Genomic DNA, 22,310 nt, shown 5'->3' with positions numbered 1-22,310 from the left:
AATGTGCCTGTTACGAGAGAAGAGATAAATGTCTCTTTAAATTACTGCATTTTAGCGGTGCCTAATTTCCTGCCTTGTTTTCCTACACTATTCTCTCCAGTCTAGCCTGTACTCCTGGGCTTCCAGTAATTCTTCTTCCCAGCTGTCAGGAATGAATCAGCTCTTAATTCCTGGAAGCCAGAGCAGGACACAGCGGAGACCACTCTGCTCCAGCTCTTGATTTAATGGAGCTCTTGGTTGTCTTCGAGGCCTCTCAGTGTCCCTGACTGAAGAGCCTTTCCCATTCCTCCTTCTTGGAGTTCAATATCCCACCTTTTGCCCTGAGAGCCGTGTTGTTGATGTCCTTTGGAGACTAATGAAAATACCCTCAGCTGGGAATCCTGCTGGTTGAACCCTCTTGCGAGGCCTTTTTGTTTCGTGCTTTTATGGGGCACGGGGAACGTTCACTGGGTGATGGATAATAAAAGTTAGCAGCACCGTGAATTCAGGAAAGCACTTAAGCAAATTGTTTTATTGATGGCAGGGTTAAATGAAACCTGTGGACAGCTGCTGGGCTGGATGGAGCACTTTCCTGGAACACTGAAATGAAATACACACCTTGGAAAAGAGATTTACGTCAGACAATCCCCTCAGGCCTCCCTCACCGTTATCATCATCATGATCCACAGGAAGCTATTATTTTTACCTCAATATGCACTCATAAAGCAGCATATTTAGCCGTTTTGAGCAATATTTCCAGAGTTTGCTTGGACATGTGGGGACACAGGTGTTGTTCCAGTAAACAGGAGAGGGAGGGGTGGCTCAGTAACAGGCAGCATTCCAAAAGCAGTCTGGTGGCATTGATCTGGGCAAAGATGGATGGTTGCAGGAGAGCCCCAGTGCTCTTTGTGTGCCATTGATTTCCTTTCTTTGAAGTGCTGACTGAGGAAAAAAGGACCGTTCCCGTCTCATTCCTGCACTTCCCCAGTCAGAGGTGAGGCTGTGGAAGAGGAACAAATCTGTGAACGGTTCAAAAAAAAAAAAATACAAGTGGCACTTCTCAACTATTTCTTTATTATTGAAAAATAACCTGTGAACACTTAACAGCATGAAAGCTTTCCTTTGGAAAACAAAGACCTTATGTTAAGGTCATATAATATCTGTTGTGACAAAAGCACAAAACTCAGTTAAATGTGAAGGTTTCATATTAAGATTATGATTGAAGCCTCTTCCCTATAAACTCTTTTCCATGTTAACCTTTCGTCTTTTCCTTCTGCTTTTGGCATTTATTTTTAGCATGCCGTGAAATCTGTTTATTATTAAAATTAATATATTAAAATTAACATTTTAAAATTAACACTGATTTTAATTCAGTTCTCTCCTGCAACTGTTGAAATAGCTCTTTTCCTGCTGTGGGAATGTTTAATGACTTCTTGTGGTGCTTAAAGCACATATGAGTGACAAATCACGTGAAGGTTCCATGGAGGTTCTGTAACAAAGATATGGGAAAAGGAGACAATAGAAACCAGGAGTTATGCATTTTATGACTGGTTTTTTCCTCATTGCAGAATCTGATGCTTTATATTGAACCCAAAATATTTATAATTAACCAGCCATTCCTGCAATAATCTCAGTGACTGCTCAGTCCAAAGTGTGTGCAATGTGCCTGTAATTATGTTGTACCTGCCATTGGCTGATGGGTTTGCAAACAAGGCAGAAAACTGATAACACAGAACATAAAACTTCAGTTTTCATCTTGACCTTTACAGCCAAGAACAGCACATGAAGGAACCAGAGGGACTTTAAGGTATGTCACTCATTTGATTTCATCTAAGTTTCTGGAGAGCTGAATGAATGCACGCATCACACAACAGGATTTATATTTATAAATTATAGAGCTTTATTTCCTGAGTATTGGGTCTCAGGGGGAAGACCATGAGAAGGAAAGAACTGAAATGCAGTGATTCAGTTGAGGGGGAGGCCTAGATGACAAGAACTTGAATAAGATCCTGGTTTTCAGAAAAATGACCATTAGTTTTTTAGGACTGCTGGTTGATGTCATGTGGGGTGACACAGCAAAAGAGGTTTTTGAGATGAGGATACTTATGGGGCAATGGGTTATACTTTGAAGAAATGGCAGACAGGAGACTAAAATGACTTATTGTTATTTCACACCAAAGAAGTTTCTTTTAAAGTATCTTTTGTTGCTTTGGGTCATCACTAAAACACGTAGGAGTGTTCTGCTGTGCCAGCGCAATGCACGTGTATTCCCACACTTCCTTGATTTAACTAAAAAGAACCAATTTCCCTGCATTTAAGGTTGTGTTATAAGCTTAAATGTTCTTAACCAAATGCTAAATGCAGTAGGAGCTGCCAATGGATATTGATCTGGACGCTGGAGATTAATTTTAATTAGTTTTATTGCTGGTGCACAGTTCAGTGTTAACAGCGCTGGGGTGTTCTTTGACTGGGGCTGAGCAACTGTTTCCACTCTGTCCAACAAAAAAACCCTCCAAATTCTGGGAAAACTGTAAGTTTTACAGCAGTTTAAGGCACTGACTCCATCAGCACACTCTCCTGCATTCAAGTGGTGATTTCAGCAGCAACCACAGTACCATGATCTGTTCTTCCACTGTGTAAATAATTTACCCCGTTACCTCTGTCTTGCCTTCCCCACGTGTCATGGACACACTATCAGTTTATTAGAGGCTTTGTCAAGTACAGTGTTAATCAACTTGCTCCTTTGTAAGATAACCTGTGTTTGTACTAAAGCAGGAAAGAAAGCTTTAAAAAAAAAAAAAAAGGATAAAAAGAAAGAAGATTTTCTTTGTTTCCAGTTTCAAGAATTTTAGTAAGAGATAGGAAACTCCATAGTTAATCTCAGGAGAAAGTTGTTCTCTGTGTGTGAAGTGGTTTTCAGGGAGCAAAATACATTTCTCAGTGATTGGCCGCTTGTGTAATAAAACCATAATCTGTGCTGTGTGAATTGTCCTGACTTGGAGATTTATTGCACATAGTCCTTAAGGAGCGTTTTATGTAAGCCTCAGGATTAGATGACGTGGTTTAAAACCTGAATCACTTCAAAATTTTGCAAATTTAATGAACTGGTAGTGCAATTTTTAGGGTTTTCAAAGCTGTTGCTTGTGTTTTCCTTTTACCAACTGTGTTTCTTTGGGTGTAGATGGGCAAAAAGAAGTTCAGTGGGCTGGAGATCAGCTTGATCGTCCTCTTCTGCATAGTAACAGTCATACTCTGTGTCTTCATTGGGCTTTTTGCAACAGGACATACTGGAGTCAAAGATCCAGGTAAGGACTTCCCATGGATGCTGTAGGGCCAGAGCAAAACCCCGGAGTGGGAGCTGCCTGACTCAGTGTCACTGTTCTGTGCTTACCATTATCCAAAGGTGGATCATGGTCAGTCCTTCCTACGGATAATTTGAGTAAAATTACCAGTTATGAATGTAATAAATAGCATCACTCAGAATTTATAGTCATGAAAAATGTTTTACCTCTTCCTCCCGTGGCTGGACTTTCTTTATGAGCATAGAACTCATATAGTTTCAAAATTTGTGAGTGTGAAACAAGGTAACTCTGGGGGAAAAAAAAAAAAAGGATCAGGGAGATATAACCCTAAAACCCAACAGTATTTCTTGCTAATGTATTGGTATATTAGAATCCTCTTGTGCTCTAGGGATGTGATTTAGAGCACCTGCTTTACTCACAGTTCCATTTTGAGTAATTCCATTTACATACAGGGACTGAAGCGAAAAGCTTGAAGGTGAAAATGGCAGAAAAACAAAAAATAATTGCTTATACAAAGCAAACATTTCTGTGCTTTAATAAAACTGTCCTTTCAGGCCAATATCTGCATATTTTTTCCTGTTTCTGTCACGAGTAGGAGTTTCCCTGAGCAAAAAGAACAAGTGCAGATAGTGCAGATAATGCAAAGAGGCAAGTCTGGGGATGTGTGTGCATGTCAGCCCCAGGCCACACTTCTACACTTCCCAAATATGTAAAGTAACATTCAGTGCACCCTTCTGTCAGCTAAAGCTGCCCAGAGGTCACCTTAAATTCAGTCTGACAAACCTGAAATCTTAATGGAGCATCTTAATGGAGCTTTAAGGTGTTTTTACCTGATGCTCTAATTCCAGCTCCTGTGGAAAACAGTGGTTCAGGGGAAGGAGCACCATGAGAGTACCACAGGGACATTTAGGAAAGAGAAAATTCCTTCTCATTTTAATTTTGCACTTCTTTTCACAAGAAGCAATGCATATAGACCCACAGAGAAATGGGATTAATGCACACCTTAAGAAATAAAAGCATCAATATTGTCAATATTACCCCCATGTTCCAAAACTTTAAAGTGAAGTTGTCCCGTCTGAAATAGTCATGAGAAATTTTTCAAAGGTAAATATAAATCATACAAGTAATAATTTATACTCCTTCTAGTCTATTTTAGAAGTTCAAGATGGAGCCAGTGGAAGGAGTGAGTGTGTTAAGAGGGATTCAAGTTATTCCTGCAGTTTGGGGATGCTGGTAAATAACCCATTCTTTTGTTTCCCAAACAGATTTTTACCCACAATGCTCAAATATACGAAACGAGGAGAGGATTGACTGCATCCCAGATGAACTGGCAACAAAGGTCTGAAAATATTCTAGAAAATACTACAAAATACTCTTTCTCCCACAAAACCTCATGCTTACTAACAAAAATATTCTCCCCAGCGGTTTGGGTTTGGGATGGGTGGAAACAAAATTAGCCAGACATCAAGCAGTTAAAAAAAGTCACTCTTTATTTTAACAGCTTTGCCTGAACAGCTTCATTTTGTGTGATGGTCAAAAACTAGCCTTTGTAATAGTTCAGAAATAGCAGGTGAAGATGGGCTTTGCTCAGATGTGCAAGACTTGTGAAATGTGAGACACAGGGCCACAGTTTCTTTTCAGAAGCACTTTGAACCTCAGCATCTTCCTCTCCTGGTTGAGTGTCTCCCATCTGGGAGTGCAGAGTATGGCAATGATATTTTGGCTTAAAAACAACTCAATTAAAATTCCCAGTGAAAAGTATCATCTCAGACTTGGTCTAGTGGAAGGAGCAGCTTGGTCTAGTGGAAGGTTTCCCTGACCATGAGGTGAGTTTTAAGGTCCCTTCCAACCCAAACCATTCCATGATTCTGTGATGACTTCTATTTTTCAGTGCTCTCACATTCAGAAACATTCTGTAATAGTTAGCCTTGAAAGAGTACTATAATTATAATAATTATAATTTTTCATCTTTATTATGGATGTTCTCATCTTCTGATGGAAACTGGTAGATGGCTGGAATCTTCTTTTTATTGGGGGCAGGGGCAGCTTAGGAGAAAAAAACCAGTGTGATGTGTGACATTTCTGTCAATCACAGAAGCATAAAAAATTATTAGCCAGCTGTCTCAGTCTCTGAGGGAATTCCCAGTTTAATTCCAGATATGACAGTTGCAAAGCTGCTGTCATGCCATGGGTTTTGTTATGATATATAGTTCAATCAAGTCCTGTGGGGGACAGGTTAGGAAAGGTTCAAATCACAGCCTGTTCCTCTGCTCTTGCTGTTCCTTCCCTGCCCCAGGAACATGCACAGCACTGTGGAAGTCATGCAGATCACTTTAATCTTTAATTACTACCTTTGAACCAGTCACCCCACATTAAGTGCTGCACTCATCATACAGGGAGGGAAACAGTGTTGCTCTGGTTGCAACTGTGAGAAAGAATTAAAAATAATCAAATTACAGATCCCAGTAGAAACGTAGGGCCAGGTGCACATTGGAGCACTGGGGGTACCTGCTCTGGAATTAGAGGTAAAATAAATGATTCCTGAATCTGTTCTTTCCTCAGTGAAGAAAGACCAGGCAGCAAATTTCATGGATAATTTCAGAGAGAAATCTCACCTTTAACCCGTACCCTGAGGAAAGCTGTCAGGTTTCCCCAGCAGAATCCCAGCCCAGTGATTCCATTCATTCCTGTAGACATTCCCCCCTGGAAGCAGTCAGGTTGTCCTTTAGGTTATTCTGACACAGCAACCAGCAGAGCTGGAAAACCACAGGTACCTGCTTAGAATAACATCACTCTTCTGTAGTCCTTTGCACAAATGGTTTTACAATAAACAGCTGCTGGGAAAACCATGATTTGCTGAAGCTCATGTAGAAGGTTGTTGTCTGCCTTGCTTCCCTTATTCACGGAATATGCTCAAGATGAAACCAGAAAACGAGTAGGATTGCAGAGGATAGAAACAAATAGAAGCAAAAATGAGAGAACAGGAGGAAAACAGAATGGGAGAAACAAAGGAAGAAAGGGAGAAATTAATTTATTAGCTGATCTCAAGGATGATGAAAGCAAGCAAATATTTATTAGCTATTTGGTGCTGTGGAGAATTTTCATGAACTTTGATTAGACGCGCAGAACACACCAGTAAAATCTGAATTCCAGTGAGCAGAGCTTGCGTATTGTTGTTTTGGCTTCTGTTTTTGTTCTCCCAAAATATCCTGCTGGTAAAGATCTGTTTGAGCTCATGTAACAGCGGAGACAAGCTCTTCTTTTAATCCTCGGTGCTCAGTTCATGCTGTACCCCAACATAAACTGTTTCCTCGTATCCAGGATTATTCCTAATTAAGCTTTGACTTTGGTTTTATTGGGTGATGGTATCTCTTGTGCTGGTTTTATAGCTCCGAGGCCGGGATCCCATCTTTGTTTATACTCAATGATAGCTTTTATAACAACCTCCTCGGTGTCTTTGGTGAACTCTGCTCCTTTCCTCCTTTTGGTCACACTGTACTGCATCTCAACTGTGTGCAGTATAGTGTGACACTATACTGCACAGCTCAAATGTTTCAATAATTATTTTTAAATGTTCAATAATTATTTTTAAATGTTCAATAATTATTTTTAAATGTTCAATAATTATTTTTAAATGTTCATTTTGCCTGTGGATCTTGTGGTTTTAAGAAAGGACATATGTTTTATAAGCAAATTTACTCTGAATCCAGAAAGAATCCTCCTGTTCTCTGTGTTCTGTGCCACTGAGTTCCCTCAACAGAGTTTCAAAGAAGGAGCTGATCCGATTGCAGATGTTATTAAGATTACTGGTGTTTGGGGTAAAATGTGCTTTTTTAATGGGTTTAGTGTGGATTTATTTGTGTAACACTAGCTCATTTGTGCCTCCCATGTCCTTATCTCAGACGACCTGCTCCCGCCGTGGCTGCTGCTGGAGCCCCCTGGCCGACACCAGCGTGCCCTGGTGCTTCTTCTCCCCAAAACACGGGTACAAAGTGCAGTCACAAAGATCAACCACGGCAGGTGAGCTGCGGGCTGGGCTCCCCCACTGCTGCATGTGCTGATGGCCAGAACAACACGATAACTTGTGTTTTCCTCCCAAGGATTTGAGGCTACGTTGAAGAGGCTGCCATCACCTTCCCTCTTTGGGAACGACATCCAGACCGTTCTGCTCACGGGGGAGTATCAGACAGCAAATCGCTTCCGATTCAAGGTTAATCCTTTTTCTCTGCTGCTCCAAGGCTTGTGTTCTCTGCAAGGCGTGAGGTTGGAGGGCTGGATTGATCCCTCTGAGGCACCCTCATGGTTCCCACTGAAATCCCTGTCTCCTTTCTCTGTCCTCTCTGCTCAGTGCACCAGCTTTACCACAGTGGGATTTCTGCACGAAAAATTGGAGACTTTGGAAATCTCAGTTTTTATATTATCCACCATTTGTCCTCATCACAGGAAAAATTTGGGTTTAAACGTATTTTACTTGCTTTTTATTTGTGGCCTGGCCATACATCTCAATCATTTCAGCAGACAACATTAGCTTTTCCAATTATTCCTGTTTTCTTTGGAAAGCTCAACAGTCCATGCCATGAATGTGGGATGTCAATGAGTTCTGGGCTTGAGGAGCTTCTTTTGTGGTAGACTTCATCTTATGGTGGGTTCCTGCTGATCCAGGGAGACAGAGTCAAGTATTATGAGGAAAATTAGTAATTGAATTTGGAAGTGAATAACAATGAAAGCAGAAGAGGAGACTGGGGTAAGGGTGGAAGTACCCTGAGTCAGAACTACGTGCTTATGCTGAAAAATATTTGAATTGGGGATTAGTTTATAAAGGCCCAACACTTCTGTTTAAATATTTGCAGATCACTGATCCTAAGAGACAAAGGTTTGAAGTCCCTCACGAGCATGTGAAAGCATTCACTGGATCTGCAGCCTCCAACCTGAGGTACCAGGTGTCACTGCAGCAGAACCCCTTCGGCCTCGTGGTGACCAGAGTGAGCAATGGCAAAGTCCTGTGAGTAACTGTGGTGCTTTGCTGGGTGACAGGGGTACCATTGGTGTTCTCTGAAAGCTGGTGTTGCCACACAGGGCACAGTCTTCTCTTCTTTTGACTGATGCATATTCTGCAAGGACTCCTGAGAGGTCTTTGGAAGCAAAGACTGTGCTATGGAGAGCTCTGTCCAAAAGGTTTCAGTTCTGGCTCTCTCTTCACTTCCCTCCAACAGGGGGAAATCTCTACAACTGATTTATTCCATTAATTTGGGCAAGTTTTTATTACCTGAAGGACTCCTTGCACGTGCAAAACTTCTGATTGCATCTTTTATCTCCTTTGTTACAATCGTGCTGAACCCCTGAATCACCAAAGCCAGGCTGCCCTTTAGACCTGTGATATCCAGAATAGCTGTGTGAACCACTGCTGAGCTGGTCATATAAGGTGTTAGATATCTGATGGACTTGTACATTGGATTCTCTCATTCCATTTGCATTCTAAAAATAAATAAATAACCTGACCCAGTGGCCATTAGAGAGGGAAAGTGTCAGGATGAACCTGGTTATTAAACCAGCCCAGCAATGATTACCTGTCACAGGGCCAGGCCAATTGGATTACCCAGGTTTCAAGTTTAATTAATTAGGGGTTACTTTTTGCTCTTATTAGTATTGTTTACTTGCTTAGAATTCCTCTGCAATGATTGATTTGCAATTATAGAGGGCACAGAAGATGGACTTGGTACTCAGTAGTGCATGACTGATTAAACAGGTGTATGGAGGGGGAATAACAAACCCAGTCCAATGGAACTGTGTTGAAGCAGTGCCCTGGAACATTGTCTAAATTTTCCTTAGGCTTTTGTTTAATTTCATAAAAGTTTTGGTCTCTAGAGAAAAAGAAAGATACAATGATGCTGGACTCTGAGTATTTAAAGGAAACTGATGTTATCATGGGGTAAGGGCAGCCCCTCAGAGATAAATCCTTGATAAATTTGTTTGCACAAGGGAGACCTCTTTGAAAAAGTAAAGTGGGAACCAATGTGTCGTTACATTTCATTACCAAAATCCTGATTGTCCAGATATTTATAAAATCTGTGAACTTCTATCATAATTTGTCACACTGGAGGCCCCAGAAGGATCAGAGTTCTGACAGATGTCTGCTGCTATCACCGATTGCAAGAAAACCTGAACAGTCTGGGTGGACACCTGAGCCATCCAGGCCCAACTAAAACAACTGAACAGTTCTTGCAGCGATCCTCGCTGAAACACTTTCCTATTGATTGATTATTTTTGTGTTGTTTCACCAGGTTTGACACCACCATAGGCCCCCTGATATATGCTGACCAGTTCTTACAGCTCTCAATCCAGCTGCCCAGCAGCAACATTTACGGGGTGGGGGAGCACGTGCACAAGCAGTACCGGCACGACGTCAACTGGAAAACCTGGCCCATGTTGAGCAGGGACGTCCCCCCCTCTGGAGTGAGTCTGGTTGTATTTCACCTCAGTCTTTGCAGTTCTGTAACCCAAACCTGTTAGGCATTAATGTATCCACCGGGTTTTTCCCAAAAGACTTCTCGGGCACTGTGTGTTGTCACTGACACACTCGATGGTGCTGATGAACGTTCCCCCATTTCTGATTTTCGTGTCGCCTTGTAGTTGATAACCAGTTGATAAACATTAATAGATGAGAGTCTTCAGCTCCTACTGACAAGTAAAATAAATAACAGACTAATAAAAAATTAGTATGTCCTAATGCATAGGATAATAATGCAATGTGTGCAGAGTTCAGTTCAGATACTGCTTCGGTAACATCCTTGAAGCTCACCAAACGATGGAAAAATTCTTTAACAGCTGTTTCTTTCCAAGATAAAATATGCCTGTTAGCTGTGATTTCTTTCTTTAGCTTTTCTGGCTGTCTATGAAAAAAATTTCTGGGGCACCCATTTCTCAGTAATTGTGAGACTATTTGTTGCCATTACCTCAATTTCATGAAGCAACAACCCATATGCTTTAATTTAAGAGAGAACTTCAGTGTTTCACTGAAGTGGGAGCTGTACTAACAGAAATTAGAGGGTGAGATGACTATATGTAGTTAATTAATGATTTGGAATATGTACCCTTTACCTTGAGACTCCTTCTCACCATTATCTCTGGTTTAAGAGAGTTCTCAGCTGAGGCTCCACCGAGTGCAGACTCAATAAGTTTAACTAACAGTGAACAGTATCAAGTTAGGCTGAGTTTAAAACACTCAGGTTCTGGTTCTTAATTAGACCTGAATTTTCTTTTCAGGAGAAGAAGCACAACTATTGCAACACTTGCCAACATCTCTAAGGGGTTTTGTTGCTAATAATAACAACAGGGAAAAACAAACAAAGAACAACAACACATTAGAAAGGAAAAAAAAAAAGAAGCAAAGCACTCTTATTTCCATAGATTAGACATAAAATTATTAGCTTTCAGGATTAATAGAAATATAGATCTATGGTCAAAGGTGATGAAAGCACCTTTCAAGTTCTCCTGCTGGCTTGATGTGCCCATCTATTACCCAGAAATAGTGCTGCAATATGTACTGCCTGCCTGCAGATCCATCACATCTGCTCACTTATATTGTCTGTTTATTGGGGGAACCTTTGTTTTAATGGAAAATGTTCTCATAAAGGCGAATAACACCAGGAAAGAGAAAACAGAACTGTAGGCAGGTGTCAGGATTTAAATGTTCGCTCTTTGCTCCATTTTGAGTTTCAGGTTCTACCTGTGGTACATTTTGAACTATCCTAGAACAGAGATTGTTGTTAGGTTTTAGTCATCTTACCTGTTCTTTTTTATCATTTTAGGAAATTCAAAACTTATATGGAGTTCACACTTTCTTCCTGTGTTTGGAAGACAACACTGGAGCCTCCTTTGGTGTTTTCTTAATGAATAGCAATGCCATGGGTAAGAAATCTTTGTAAAAATTAAAAGATAAAAGCTTGAACATTTGGATTTCTTCTGATTCTCTTCTCTGTAGGATGTAAAGGAATGGAAATCTGGACATTTTTGAAAGAGTTATCTAAATACATTTACTCTTATTAGAAAGTTCAATTAATGGCTTTGGGTTCTTTGGGTATTTGTGGTTTGTGTTTTTTACTTCAGTAAATTTGCTAATCTGGAAAATTAGGAAGTTATTTTAGAGTGAGATGGTCTTCAGGCTCGGTTTTGTGCTCTCTTGTCTGGCAGAGTTTGTGGTGCAACCTGCTCCAGCAGTGACCTACAGAACCATTGGTGGGATCCTGGATTTCTACATCTTCCTGGGGGACACTCCAGAGCAAGTGGTGCAGGAGTACCTGCAGGTATCTTTACCTACAGACGTTGTGCATTGAACAGATTGTTTAAAGTTCTTGGGATTTATTTCAGTTCTGTTGTCTCTTTGTATGACAGTGTGTGTTGACCCTATTAACTGAAGGCATGACTCAGTATATATCTAAGAATAACCTCTAATATCTCAATAATGTGACTTACTCCTGTAAATCTCAGGACAAATTCCTGTGCATAAGGCAATTGTATAGCATGGACAGTGTGCTTACAAGCATGCCATGATTTTATGATCATAAAATATCACTGGAATCTTTTGTACTTCTCAAGATCTGCTTAGGTTTCAGTGACATTTTAAGGAATGGTCCTTGTCCCCAGATATTTTTGTTTATTAAAATGAATAATAATTAGGAAAAAAACACAGAAAAAAATATTTTGTTTGGGAGCGGAGGCTCATTTAGTGTGTATTATTCAAGCAGATTTGAGGAATATGGGTTTAGGGAAACGGGCACTGATGGCACGTGGGATGTTTTCTCTCCCCTTGCAGTTCGTGGGATTGCCAATGTTTCCCTCCTACTGGAGCCTGGGTTTCCAGCTGAGCCGCTATAATTACGGCTCCCTGGAGGAGGTGGTGAATGTGGTGGAGAGGAACAGGGCCATTGGACTCCCCTACGTGAGTATGGGTTGAGGGGGGCAGGAGGGAGGACCCAGAGAGCTGTTGGACAACTCAGTTTAAATTAGGACTTTTCTGGGGGGTTTGTGCATTTTAATGGTAGACCCATCATGAGAAAGTGTAACTTGAGCACTTTATTGTAATACTTTTACATATCCAACGGTATCCACTTTTCTTCTCATGTCACCTAGTCCATGAAATAATTTTTTTTATTGTTCTCTGGAACCATATATTATTCTTAGTGGACAGTCAAAGGTAAAGTACAATTAACTTGTAAAATTGGATTTTAGATGGCATTAACCTGATGTCTTAATAGAATAAAAATGTCCTAATACTCAGCTAAGAGTTGAGGAAGGAATGTTTGGATTTAAGGGAATAGCTCTTGAAGTCAGGCAACTGCAATGACACAGCCACAAGTCCAGGGTTATTTGAAAGGATGCAAATATATGCATTCATTTAAATTCTGTTAATTTAAATGCAGCTCTTTTTAGGCACAAAAGATGTGTCAGAACAGTTAATTAGGGCTGTAAGGCCAAGGTGAGATGTTGCTTCCAAGTTGTCCTGACAGCAGACTTTCTGCCAGACTGCAATGAAGTCCCAACAGTAAATTCACTATAAAACAAGCAGCAATTGTCAGAAGAAATTATTTTGGACTAACAGAAAAATCTTTACATCTCACTCCACGTGTAAAAGATGAATTCCTGCTCTTTCAGGATGCCCAGGTCACTGACATTGATTACATGGAGGCAAGGAAAGATTTCACTTATGATGCAGAGAACTTTACAGATCTCCCTAACTTTGCAGAGTATATGCACAACTATGGACAAAAATATATTATCATATTGGTAAGCATTTAATGACCTCCCTTCCCCCTTTAAACACTAATATTATAACTATTTATTATTATACTTTGTTATTCTCTGTAATTATTGCATTTCTTGCCTACAATAATTAATGGAGTGTGTGCTGGTTTCTTCTTTTTTTTTTTTTTTTCCTGTTTCCTGATTTTTTTAGGATCCTGCCATTAGCACACAAAATCTCTTGAATGGAAGTGCATATGGAAGCTACGTCAGGGGAACAGAGAGAAAAGTCTGGATTAATGGAACAGACGGAGTAACACCCTTAGTTGGGGAGGTAATTGTGGTTTTATGCATTTGAACTCAGTCTGTTGTCACTATTATAGTTTAACTTAGAGCAGGGGGCTCCGTTAAAACTCTCATTTCTAAGTTGCTTCTTTCAGTAAAATTACTACCAGTGAGAGCAGTCGGGATATGAAAATTCTCAACCTTTCTTTTTTCTTTTTTTTTTTTCCCCTATTTTTTACATTATAAAGGTGGTTTTTGACATTAAAATTTTTTTGCATTAAAATGAATTACTTTCTTCACATTTTTAAATTTTAAATTTTTTTTTGATAGAAATAAAATTACACTACAATCAAAATTATATTACAATTAAATTTACGTTACAATTAAAATTACATTTTTTCATGTTAACCCTATATTTTTTCTACATTGAAAGGTAGTTTGAAGGCTCAAGGGATGATCAGCCAGCTCCTATTTATTTTCAGTAATAACTGAAGACCCAGCTCCCATATTACCCTTTTAATTTAAAATTTTATCTTATATTGAGAAACTTTTCAGCTGTGTATTGTTCCTTTTATGACTGACAAGAAGAATTACCGACAACTCTAGATCTAAGAAATTCATTCTCTCCCTTCAAGGTCCCTTCTGACATCAGCAGTTCTGTGATTCTGTGAACTCTTTTTAATATAATTTCGTTTATATCATATAATAATATGTAGTTAATATCATAAGTTTAATTAATTAATTCCCTTTTAATATTTGCAGGTGTGGCCAGGGGAAACTGTGTTCCCAGACTTCACCAACCCAGAGTGCACCAACTGGTGGGTGGAAGAATGCAAATTATTTCATGACACGGTGCCATATGATGGAATCTGGATTGTAAGTAACCCAGAATTGTCATTTTTATTTTTCCTTTCCAAAACAGTCAAGGGCAGATGGATATCAAATTCGATTTGCCCTGAATTTGAAAGGGATTCTTAGTCTTAGGAAGCCAAAATCTGTGCAGGATCTGTCTTTCTTTGGTGTCGAACTTGGAGTTTAGATTTGAATTTTAAGTTTTAATTTGAGTCATGAATTGTGGCATTTAAATACTGGGTTTGGGATGCTCAGTGACACTTAAATGCTTCAATTGATGAACCATTGCCAAAAGCAAGTTCATTCCTGTTTTTGGAATGGCAATATTTGGGGACCTGCATCCCTGCTCAGTGAACATGTGCTAAATAGATCCTGAATACAGAATAGAATCTGTATAAACTATGGGTTTGTGCTCCAAGTAGCTCTTAGAATTCCCACTTAGGGAATCTGCAGTTGCTGTTCCAGAGGAGGCTTTGGAAAATTCAGCCTTCCTAGACAAGTTTTTCCACAAAAAAAGGCTAAAATACAGGCTGGCATGGTGGATTTTAGATACAACTCACAGAAATCAGATGAGATTAAGAACCCTTTTGACTGGTCAGATTAGTTTTGGGTATATTTTAAGGAATAGCCTGTAATAAAGCTGCTCAAAGTGGGTGCCTGAAGGAAATTTATACTTAAACTACTCAATCCCTGCCTCAGCACCTTCTTCCTTCTACTCTGTTTTTCTTTTTGTTCTGCTACCTTTTATTTAAAAATAAATAAATACTCTGGAAGAAAACAAGAATCTACTGAATGTTTTGCCATGCATTTTAAGAAGCTGCATCAGTTTAAAATCAAACTCCAGTCCCTCAGCTGTCCTGTGTGTGGTGGGGTGGCCCTGGGTGGGCAACAAAGCTGCTCCATCATGGTCCTTCTCAGCTGGAAAGAAAATATAGGGGGGAAAAAAATATAGCAAAAGGTTTGTGGATCAAACTAAGGACAGGGAGGGATCAGTCAGTAATCCAGGGAGGTGGTGGAATCCCCATCCCAGGAGGTGTTCAAGGAATGACTGGATGTGGCACTCAGTGACAAGGTGGGGATCAGTCACAGGATGGACTCCATGATCTCAGAGGTCTTTTCCAACCTTGATGACTCTGGGATTCTGTGACTCTGGGATTCCCATCATGGGCAAAACAGTCTCAATTTGGGGAAAAAATTAATTTCATTTCTTACCAATCAGATCAGAGCAGGTGATGAGAAATAAAATCAGTTCTTAAAACCCTTTCCCCTGACCCCTCCGATCTTCCCAGACTTAACCTCACTCCCAATTTTCTCTGCCTCCTCCTGTTGTGGCACATTGAGGACTCAACAAAATGTCCCAGAATGAGTTTTTCTCACTTAGTTTTGCTGACTTTGTGGTTCCATCAAGTCCAGCCATGAAGTGTAAGAATGCACAGCTCTCTTACAAAGAGCAAAGAGTTGGAGTGAAGCAAATTGGTCACTCGACTACAGTGTCTCCAGGATGAATTTACTCTCTCATTCCATGCTTTTCCTGCAGCACATTCTGGGATGTACACAGAAATGGACTTATTCCACTGTTAAACAAAATATTCATGGAAGGAGACAGCAAAGTTTGAAATTTAGGGACTTGGAAAATCTCATAAAGGAGCAGTAATGGTAATACCAAGTAATGGTTCCTTACAAGATAAGAGAATACAGTGGAAGAAATACAATGGAAGACCTTTTTAGGAAAATATTCTTATGGAAATTTTATTATATCCTGCGTCTTTCCTTTTCAGGATATGAATGAAGTAGCCAGCTTCGTTCAAGGCTCAACAAATGGTTGTGAACAGAATGACTTAAACTACCCTCCTTACACTCCCAGTAAGTCTTTAATCAGGAAGTAAAATATATTTATAAAAAAATAAATTATGAATTACTGTGAAATGCTCTTCAAGAATGCAGCATGATTTTAGTTTGAACATTCCTATTGATGGGAAAATTTATGTCTAATTTAGGTGTAGTTTTTACAAATGCATTTTTTCTCTTGTCAAATTATTTCTGTATATTGTTGCTGCCTTAATTATGTCTGATAATATGACACTATCAGAGGAAAAAGGAGCTTTTGAACACCATGACTGTGCATGAAAGAAAAGATTGGAAATATTAAAAATAAAAATATACCTTACAAATGATGTTTTTCTTCCTTTCTTCGAGGAATTGTTGACAGGATGATGTTTTCCAAGACGTTGTGCATGGATGCAGTGCAGAACTGGGGGAAGCATTATGATGTCCACAACCTTTTTGGATATTCCATGGGCATATCAACACGGAAGTAAGGAATGCATCCTAAAATCTTCACAAAAGGGTTTCAGAGCAGCACATGACCTGCATTTTCCAAAACACCAAGGGATTTGACCACTAAAGGAACACAATTCCTGGGAACTATTGTATTATGTTTAAGCCAATTCAGATAAGGCAACACCTGCTGACTTGAGTTGGTGGGAAAAGCCACAAATTGGTTGTCAGAGCTGTGTAAAAAGATTATTTAAAATTAACATCTTGAACTTTGCTAAAATACACCTTGCAAACTGTAAAGGATCCCACATCCCCGGGATGAATAATTAGTGTAAATCAGTGTAAATCTGCCTTATGTGTAACTATGAATGTCTGAGTTGTCTTTGCATAATTCCAGTCTCATTTCCTTTTAAGAGCCATCGAGAGTGTGTTTCCTGGAAAGAGGAGCTTCATGATTTCAAGGTCTACTTTTATGGGATCAGGAAAGCAAACAGGACACTGGCTGGGAGATAATGCAGCAACGTGGGATCACTTAAAATGGGCAATACCTGGAATGCTGGAGTTCAACCTCTTTGGAATTCCTTATGTATGACACCATTTTGTGCCATCCTTTTAAAACCCAGGGACAAGCAGTAACTCCAGCTCTGTGATAGCACTTTATCTGATCAAGCACTATCCAGATAACCATCCTACATTTGCAGCTCCAAATTAACCCTCCTTAGGAATCTGGTTTTAGCTTTTTTATTTTTCCCAATCATTGATTTTTGTTTTAGGCTATTATTTTGATTACTGTGTGTCTATGGTGAGATAAATTTGGGTAACAAATTTACTATCTTATTTATCTCAAGCTACCCGTTATTTCTAGTAGTTTTTAAACACTAGTGAGAGATGTAAAACACTGGTTTTCTTATAATTTCAAATTAAATAGTGACATCCATTTATGAGGTAAATAGCCAAATTCCTTTCTATGATTTAAATTTGCATGACTTTGGAGATTTTTGTCCTAATGTCTGCATATTAGCACCAATCAGGAAGGTAAAGATTTGGAAGAAATGGAATGATGGGCAGTGTTAGCTAGTTGTCAGTTTAATTTTTTGGACAACATAATTGAATTTGGAAGAAAAAAGGCAACACGAATGTGTTGAGTGGCTCTTATCAATTAAGATTGAATTAATGCACCTTGTGCAGAGATCTGAGATGCAGCATCCTGTGCTTCCAACACATTCTGCTTTTATTTAAAGATTGGAGCAGACATTTGTGGCTTCTTTGACGACACCACAGAAGAACTTTGCAGACGCTGGATGCAAGTGGGAGCGTTTTACCCCTTCTCCAGGAATCACAATTCTGAAGGATACATAGTAAGTTGTGCTTTTGCTTAAAAATTGCTTTGTGTTACACAACCACATTTCCTTTAATATCACTTTTAATCATTGCTATCACTGGCCAGTTTGAACACAGCAGAACCTTAAGCTTTCTTTATGAAGTCTCACATCTGAGAGGTTCAGCTTCGTAAAGGCTGACTGAGGATACACTTACTTGGCAGCAGTGTCTTCAGTAGTTCTGACTGTTGAGGGCTGTGTGACTCTTGGGAGCCCCTTGGCACCAGCCTGGCTGCCAGGTTAAAACCTGGACTAACCCTGAAGTTCCCTCTTTGCTGATGGGGAAGGAGAGATGTGCAGGGGGAGCCCAGAGGGGCAGGACCTGAGGCCGCACCACCAGGAAGGAGAACCCAGGGCGGAGCTGCACCGTTAAATTCCAGCCTCTCTGAAACAGCAGCCACTTCTCCCACCTTTCACAGACCGTTTTCTACGTGCTGCAAATAACAAGTTGCTGTTTGTTTTCAGTCTCAAGACCCAGCTGTGTTTGGAGCTGACTCGGTGCTGGTGAACAGCTCCAAGCACTACCTGAACATTCGCTACACGCTGCTGCCCTACCTGTACACGCTCTTTTACAAAGCTCACACCCGAGGAGACACAGTGGTGCGGCCACTTCTGCACGAGTAAGTTTGCTCATCAGCCCGTGGGACAGTTTTGTAACAAGAGCTAGGCACATCAGATGCTGTTAGAGACTTTGACACCCGTGTACCCTGTGAAAATGGACACTGGAATGTCTATAGACAGCTTCCCAAGACGTGAAATTCCACTTTGGAGTAATAAGAAGGCAGTTTTTATATGACACCCTTTAGTTAAGATCCTAGACAATCAATACCCTGATACCTTGGGACTGCTGCTGATGGTACAGATCACAAAAAAACCCAGTCACTGCTCTATCCTTCCCATGTGTCCAGGTTCTACAACGATGAAGCAACGTGGGACATCAGCGAGCAGTTCCTCTGGGGTCCTGGGCTGCTGATTTCCCCTGTGCTTTATCCAGTAGGTTTGGCTGTTTTGGGATCTATCTTGTAAGCACATGACAAGGCACAGGGACATGTTGAGTCACCACTTTTCCCCCTTAATTTATTACTCCCAATGAGAAATAATTTTATCCCTACTGAAATGGAAAATCTTACGCTTACCCCACTCCCATATTCCAGTCCTCTCGGGAGTCCAAGGCATCTGGTGTGATATTCTGCTTTACCTCAGCTTCAGATCATCTTTGAATTTCCTTTGGAATCAGTTTCTCTTCCTGCATTTCAGTCTGTCTGTGGCACAATAAGAAAAAAAAAAAAAGATCATGATTTGTTCTGTGGCAGAATGTTGTAGATAATAATTGTTCATTCCAGCAACACGATTGCCACGGAGAAACACAAATCATTTGCTAAATACATAAAGGGAAAGCAAAAATCTGAAAGAGGCCAGACCTGAATAATGTGGAAATAAAGAAGACATAGAGATACTTGTGGATATGATCTGGTTCACTGGGTTAGAAGCATTGTGACTTTGGGTGGCTTGCAATGAGCTGCCACTTTGTAGAGCAGTGATTTAGTTGTCTCCCAGTGGCTTTGCAAATACTGTGTTTGGGTTGCTCTCCTCCTTTTTGGGCATCACCCTGAAAACCAGGAATGCACAAGTATCAATGATTTTCTCCCAGTGAACTTTAGTTTTATTGGGATATTGAGTTTATTTGATTAAGTTGCCCTGAAATCTGAGTGTTGTTTCTTTGTTCACCTTCCAGGGCGTGAGTTACACTAATATCTACTTACCTGATGCAATGTGGTACGAGTTTGAGACGGTAAGGAAATGCAGAGGACGTCGTGGGGGTGTTTCCTAAATGGCAATGGGACTAAATTAGATAGGTCTCTGTCACCACAGCAGGGCTGCCAAAAGTAAAGCTTGTGGGAAGGAGATGGTGAGACAAGGGATGAAGGGTGATGGAGTGAGCTCATGAATCAACACCTCGAGAAAGGACTCAGATACAGGACATTGGATCATAATGATATGCAGGGGTTTGATCTTTGCATCCCCATTAGCCCAGAGATACTTACAGAACTCCAGCTCTTTCTAAAGGGAAGAATTTTGATGAAACTCAGCACTTAAGAAAGCACTTCCAGCAGTGAGTAACAACATAACCTGTTCTCTTTTCCATCTCTGTCAAAAAGGGCTATCCACTCTATTCGAGGAAACTATGGTACACTTTATCAACACCAGCAGACAAAATCGGAGTCCATTTGAGGGGAGGATACATTTTCCCTTTCCAAAACCCAGCCACCACGACAGTTGCAAGGTATTCTTCACAACTGAAAGCTTTGATGATTTGTTTTATTTTTCCAAGACTGGGTTGAGGAATTTTAGGTTACAAATAAGTAGCAGCTCTCATTGTATTTAGCATTTTCACCTTGAAATCTGGGAATAGTGTGAGCCACACCTCACTTCCACACCTGTTCGTGTTACAGATTCAGTGGTGAATTGTAGGTTTATTTGCATAGCAATTTGTATTAATTTTAAGATTGTTTAGATATTTGTTTTACATGTAAGTGTCTCTTTCCACAGTCGCAGGAATCCAATGGGACTTATAATTGCCCTGGATGATAATAATAATGCTACTGGGGACTTGTTCTGGGATGATGGGGAATCTACAGGTGAGCAGTTATCAATAGTGGAGTAAATATAATTAACAAAGCATTAAAAAACACGAGTTTCAATGTTCCTGCTGGTTTCATGGAGAAAAAAAAGATGATGTAGCACTCTGCTACTGCTTGCTCATATGTCAATAGTTTTTCATCATTTTTAAGTAGAAAACTGAAAGTATTAATTGTAAGATTAAAGTCATGACTGAATTCCACACAAGTAAAGAAAAAAAAGACACAAACCTCTAATTTGAGGTTAAACCTCTAGTTTGAGGGTTTGGCTTCCAGTGAAGTTCATGTTTTTGGAATCCATGCATGTGTAAGGAAAGCAGAGCTCATCCTGGAGCAATGGAAAGACAAGAGTGAAGTCAGAGTAATATTACCACTTGGTAAAAAGAAAAAGGATGAATGCTGCAATATTAGCTGCATGTTTCATTTATAATTCTGGGAATTAGATAGAGATTGTGCAGACAGTGATTCATGGAATTATTTGGTATGCAAGGTATCTAATCTTTAGGTGTTCAGGAGATGACAGATTTTCCCAGGTGATTTAACCAAACCACTGTCCATCCATGGGTGATATCTGAAATGAGACATTCTCCCCTCTGTCTTCTGATACAAATAACCTTCCTCCAATATTTAGTCACAGTCCATGTGTTCTACTTGTACAAGTCCTGGAGCCTTAACTCAGCTTCCATGGAAACAGGCAGCTCCTGGGGTTCCCAACTGCATCCCCCTTTCCTAATTGCACAACTCCCTTGTCCTCAACATTTACACCTTCGACCTCTGTAACTCCTTTTTCTTGTTAACCAAACCAACCCTATCTCCCAGGAAAACTTCCAAGCCTCTGCTTTTTGAAATGTTGTGGAATTTAGGGATGCTTTTAAGAAATAGAACTGTGATTCAGCTGCTTATTGCTACCATAAATACAGAAGGCCTTGGGTGGCTGCTGTACATGTGGGTGACAGCTCGATGGACTCCTTTGGCAGGGCCTGAAATAATGCAGCTATTACTGTACTCACTGCTGTTGGCAAACAAAGCACTAAAACATCTTATGATTTTATTTCCTGCCCCAAACCTGCAGGTTTTAGTCTTTCAGGGAAACCATTTACAATTTACTTGTGATGACAGTATTTTTTTTTTCCATAAAGTGGAAAAAAAAGGCCAGATTGGCTCAACTTTTGTATTTCTTTTTCCTGCTCATGGGTTATTTCCTCTCTTATGGTTCCATGGTCTTTACTACTGTCATCACTGTCATTGTTACAGGGTATTTTAAAGGGTTGGTTTTCACCCAAACATCTGTATTTAAGGTAAGAAGGAACACCAGTAAAATAAAAATCAGTCCGTTTTTGAAAAGCTGATTTCAACAAATTTTTGAAAAATTTGGGAGAAGCGGATCTCCTGAGAGGCTGGCCCAGGGGAAAAAAGAAAAAGAGAAATTTCAGTTCCTCAAGAAACATTAGTAAATATTTGAGTTGCTTAGTGCAGCTTCTGAACACAGTAATGATAATAATTAACAATTTATTGGTCTCTAGCAGTGGCACAGTCCTGGTTTTAATTCTGTTCTGCAGTGTAAGTGTAATTTCTTTCTTTACCTTTTAGGTACCATTGAGAATAGAACCTACCTTCTCTATGAGTTTATATGTTCCGATGTAAGTATTTTATTTTAAATGATCTTATTTTTAAGGTTTGATTTCTATCAAGTGTCTTCCAAGAACATTCTCTTCTCCTTCCTTTTTTTCCTCTGAGAAACAAAATATTCGACAAAGTCAAAGAGGAATCATGTTCAAAATACTGTAATTTAACGGGGATGAAATCTGTTGTCTTTTTTTCTGCTAGTTAATATAAGTAGGTAAAGAACTCCTATTTCC

At 39.8% G+C, this 22,310-nt stretch overlaps 1 protein-coding gene across 1 annotated transcript in view; it reads left to right on the top strand.

Annotated features, from left to right (window-relative positions):
• Window positions 1-3,160: 3,160 nt before the first annotated feature.
• SI (sucrase-isomaltase) overlaps window positions 3,161-22,310 on the top strand; it is a 42,727-nt gene continuing 23,577 nt past the window's right edge. Inside the window, exons 1-22 of the mRNA XM_032697689.1 lie at window positions 3,161-3,284; window positions 4,547-4,620; window positions 7,184-7,301; window positions 7,382-7,491; window positions 8,132-8,283; window positions 9,563-9,734; window positions 11,090-11,189; window positions 11,472-11,584; window positions 12,094-12,219; window positions 12,933-13,064; window positions 13,234-13,353; window positions 14,067-14,180; window positions 15,935-16,019; window positions 16,353-16,470; window positions 16,848-17,019; window positions 17,675-17,791; window positions 18,278-18,432; window positions 18,721-18,805; window positions 19,548-19,604; window positions 19,972-20,096; window positions 20,363-20,451; window positions 22,042-22,091. Of these exons, the coding sequence (XP_032553580.1) occupies window positions 3,161-3,284; window positions 4,547-4,620; window positions 7,184-7,301; window positions 7,382-7,491; window positions 8,132-8,283; window positions 9,563-9,734; window positions 11,090-11,189; window positions 11,472-11,584; window positions 12,094-12,219; window positions 12,933-13,064; window positions 13,234-13,353; window positions 14,067-14,180; window positions 15,935-16,019; window positions 16,353-16,470; window positions 16,848-17,019; window positions 17,675-17,791; window positions 18,278-18,432; window positions 18,721-18,805; window positions 19,548-19,604; window positions 19,972-20,096; window positions 20,363-20,451; window positions 22,042-22,091 (2,508 nt within the window). The remainder of the gene's footprint in view (window positions 3,285-4,546; window positions 4,621-7,183; window positions 7,302-7,381; window positions 7,492-8,131; window positions 8,284-9,562; window positions 9,735-11,089; window positions 11,190-11,471; window positions 11,585-12,093; window positions 12,220-12,932; window positions 13,065-13,233; window positions 13,354-14,066; window positions 14,181-15,934; window positions 16,020-16,352; window positions 16,471-16,847; window positions 17,020-17,674; window positions 17,792-18,277; window positions 18,433-18,720; window positions 18,806-19,547; window positions 19,605-19,971; window positions 20,097-20,362; window positions 20,452-22,041; window positions 22,092-22,310) is intronic.

This window comes from Chiroxiphia lanceolata, chromosome 10, assembly GCF_009829145.1.
Source record: "Chiroxiphia lanceolata isolate bChiLan1 chromosome 10, bChiLan1.pri, whole genome shotgun sequence".
Classification (NCBI taxonomy): Eukaryota; Metazoa; Chordata; class Aves; order Passeriformes; family Pipridae; genus Chiroxiphia; species Chiroxiphia lanceolata.
The sequence above is the reverse complement of the archived record's forward strand: the minus strand, read 5'-3'. Positions and strand labels throughout refer to the sequence as shown.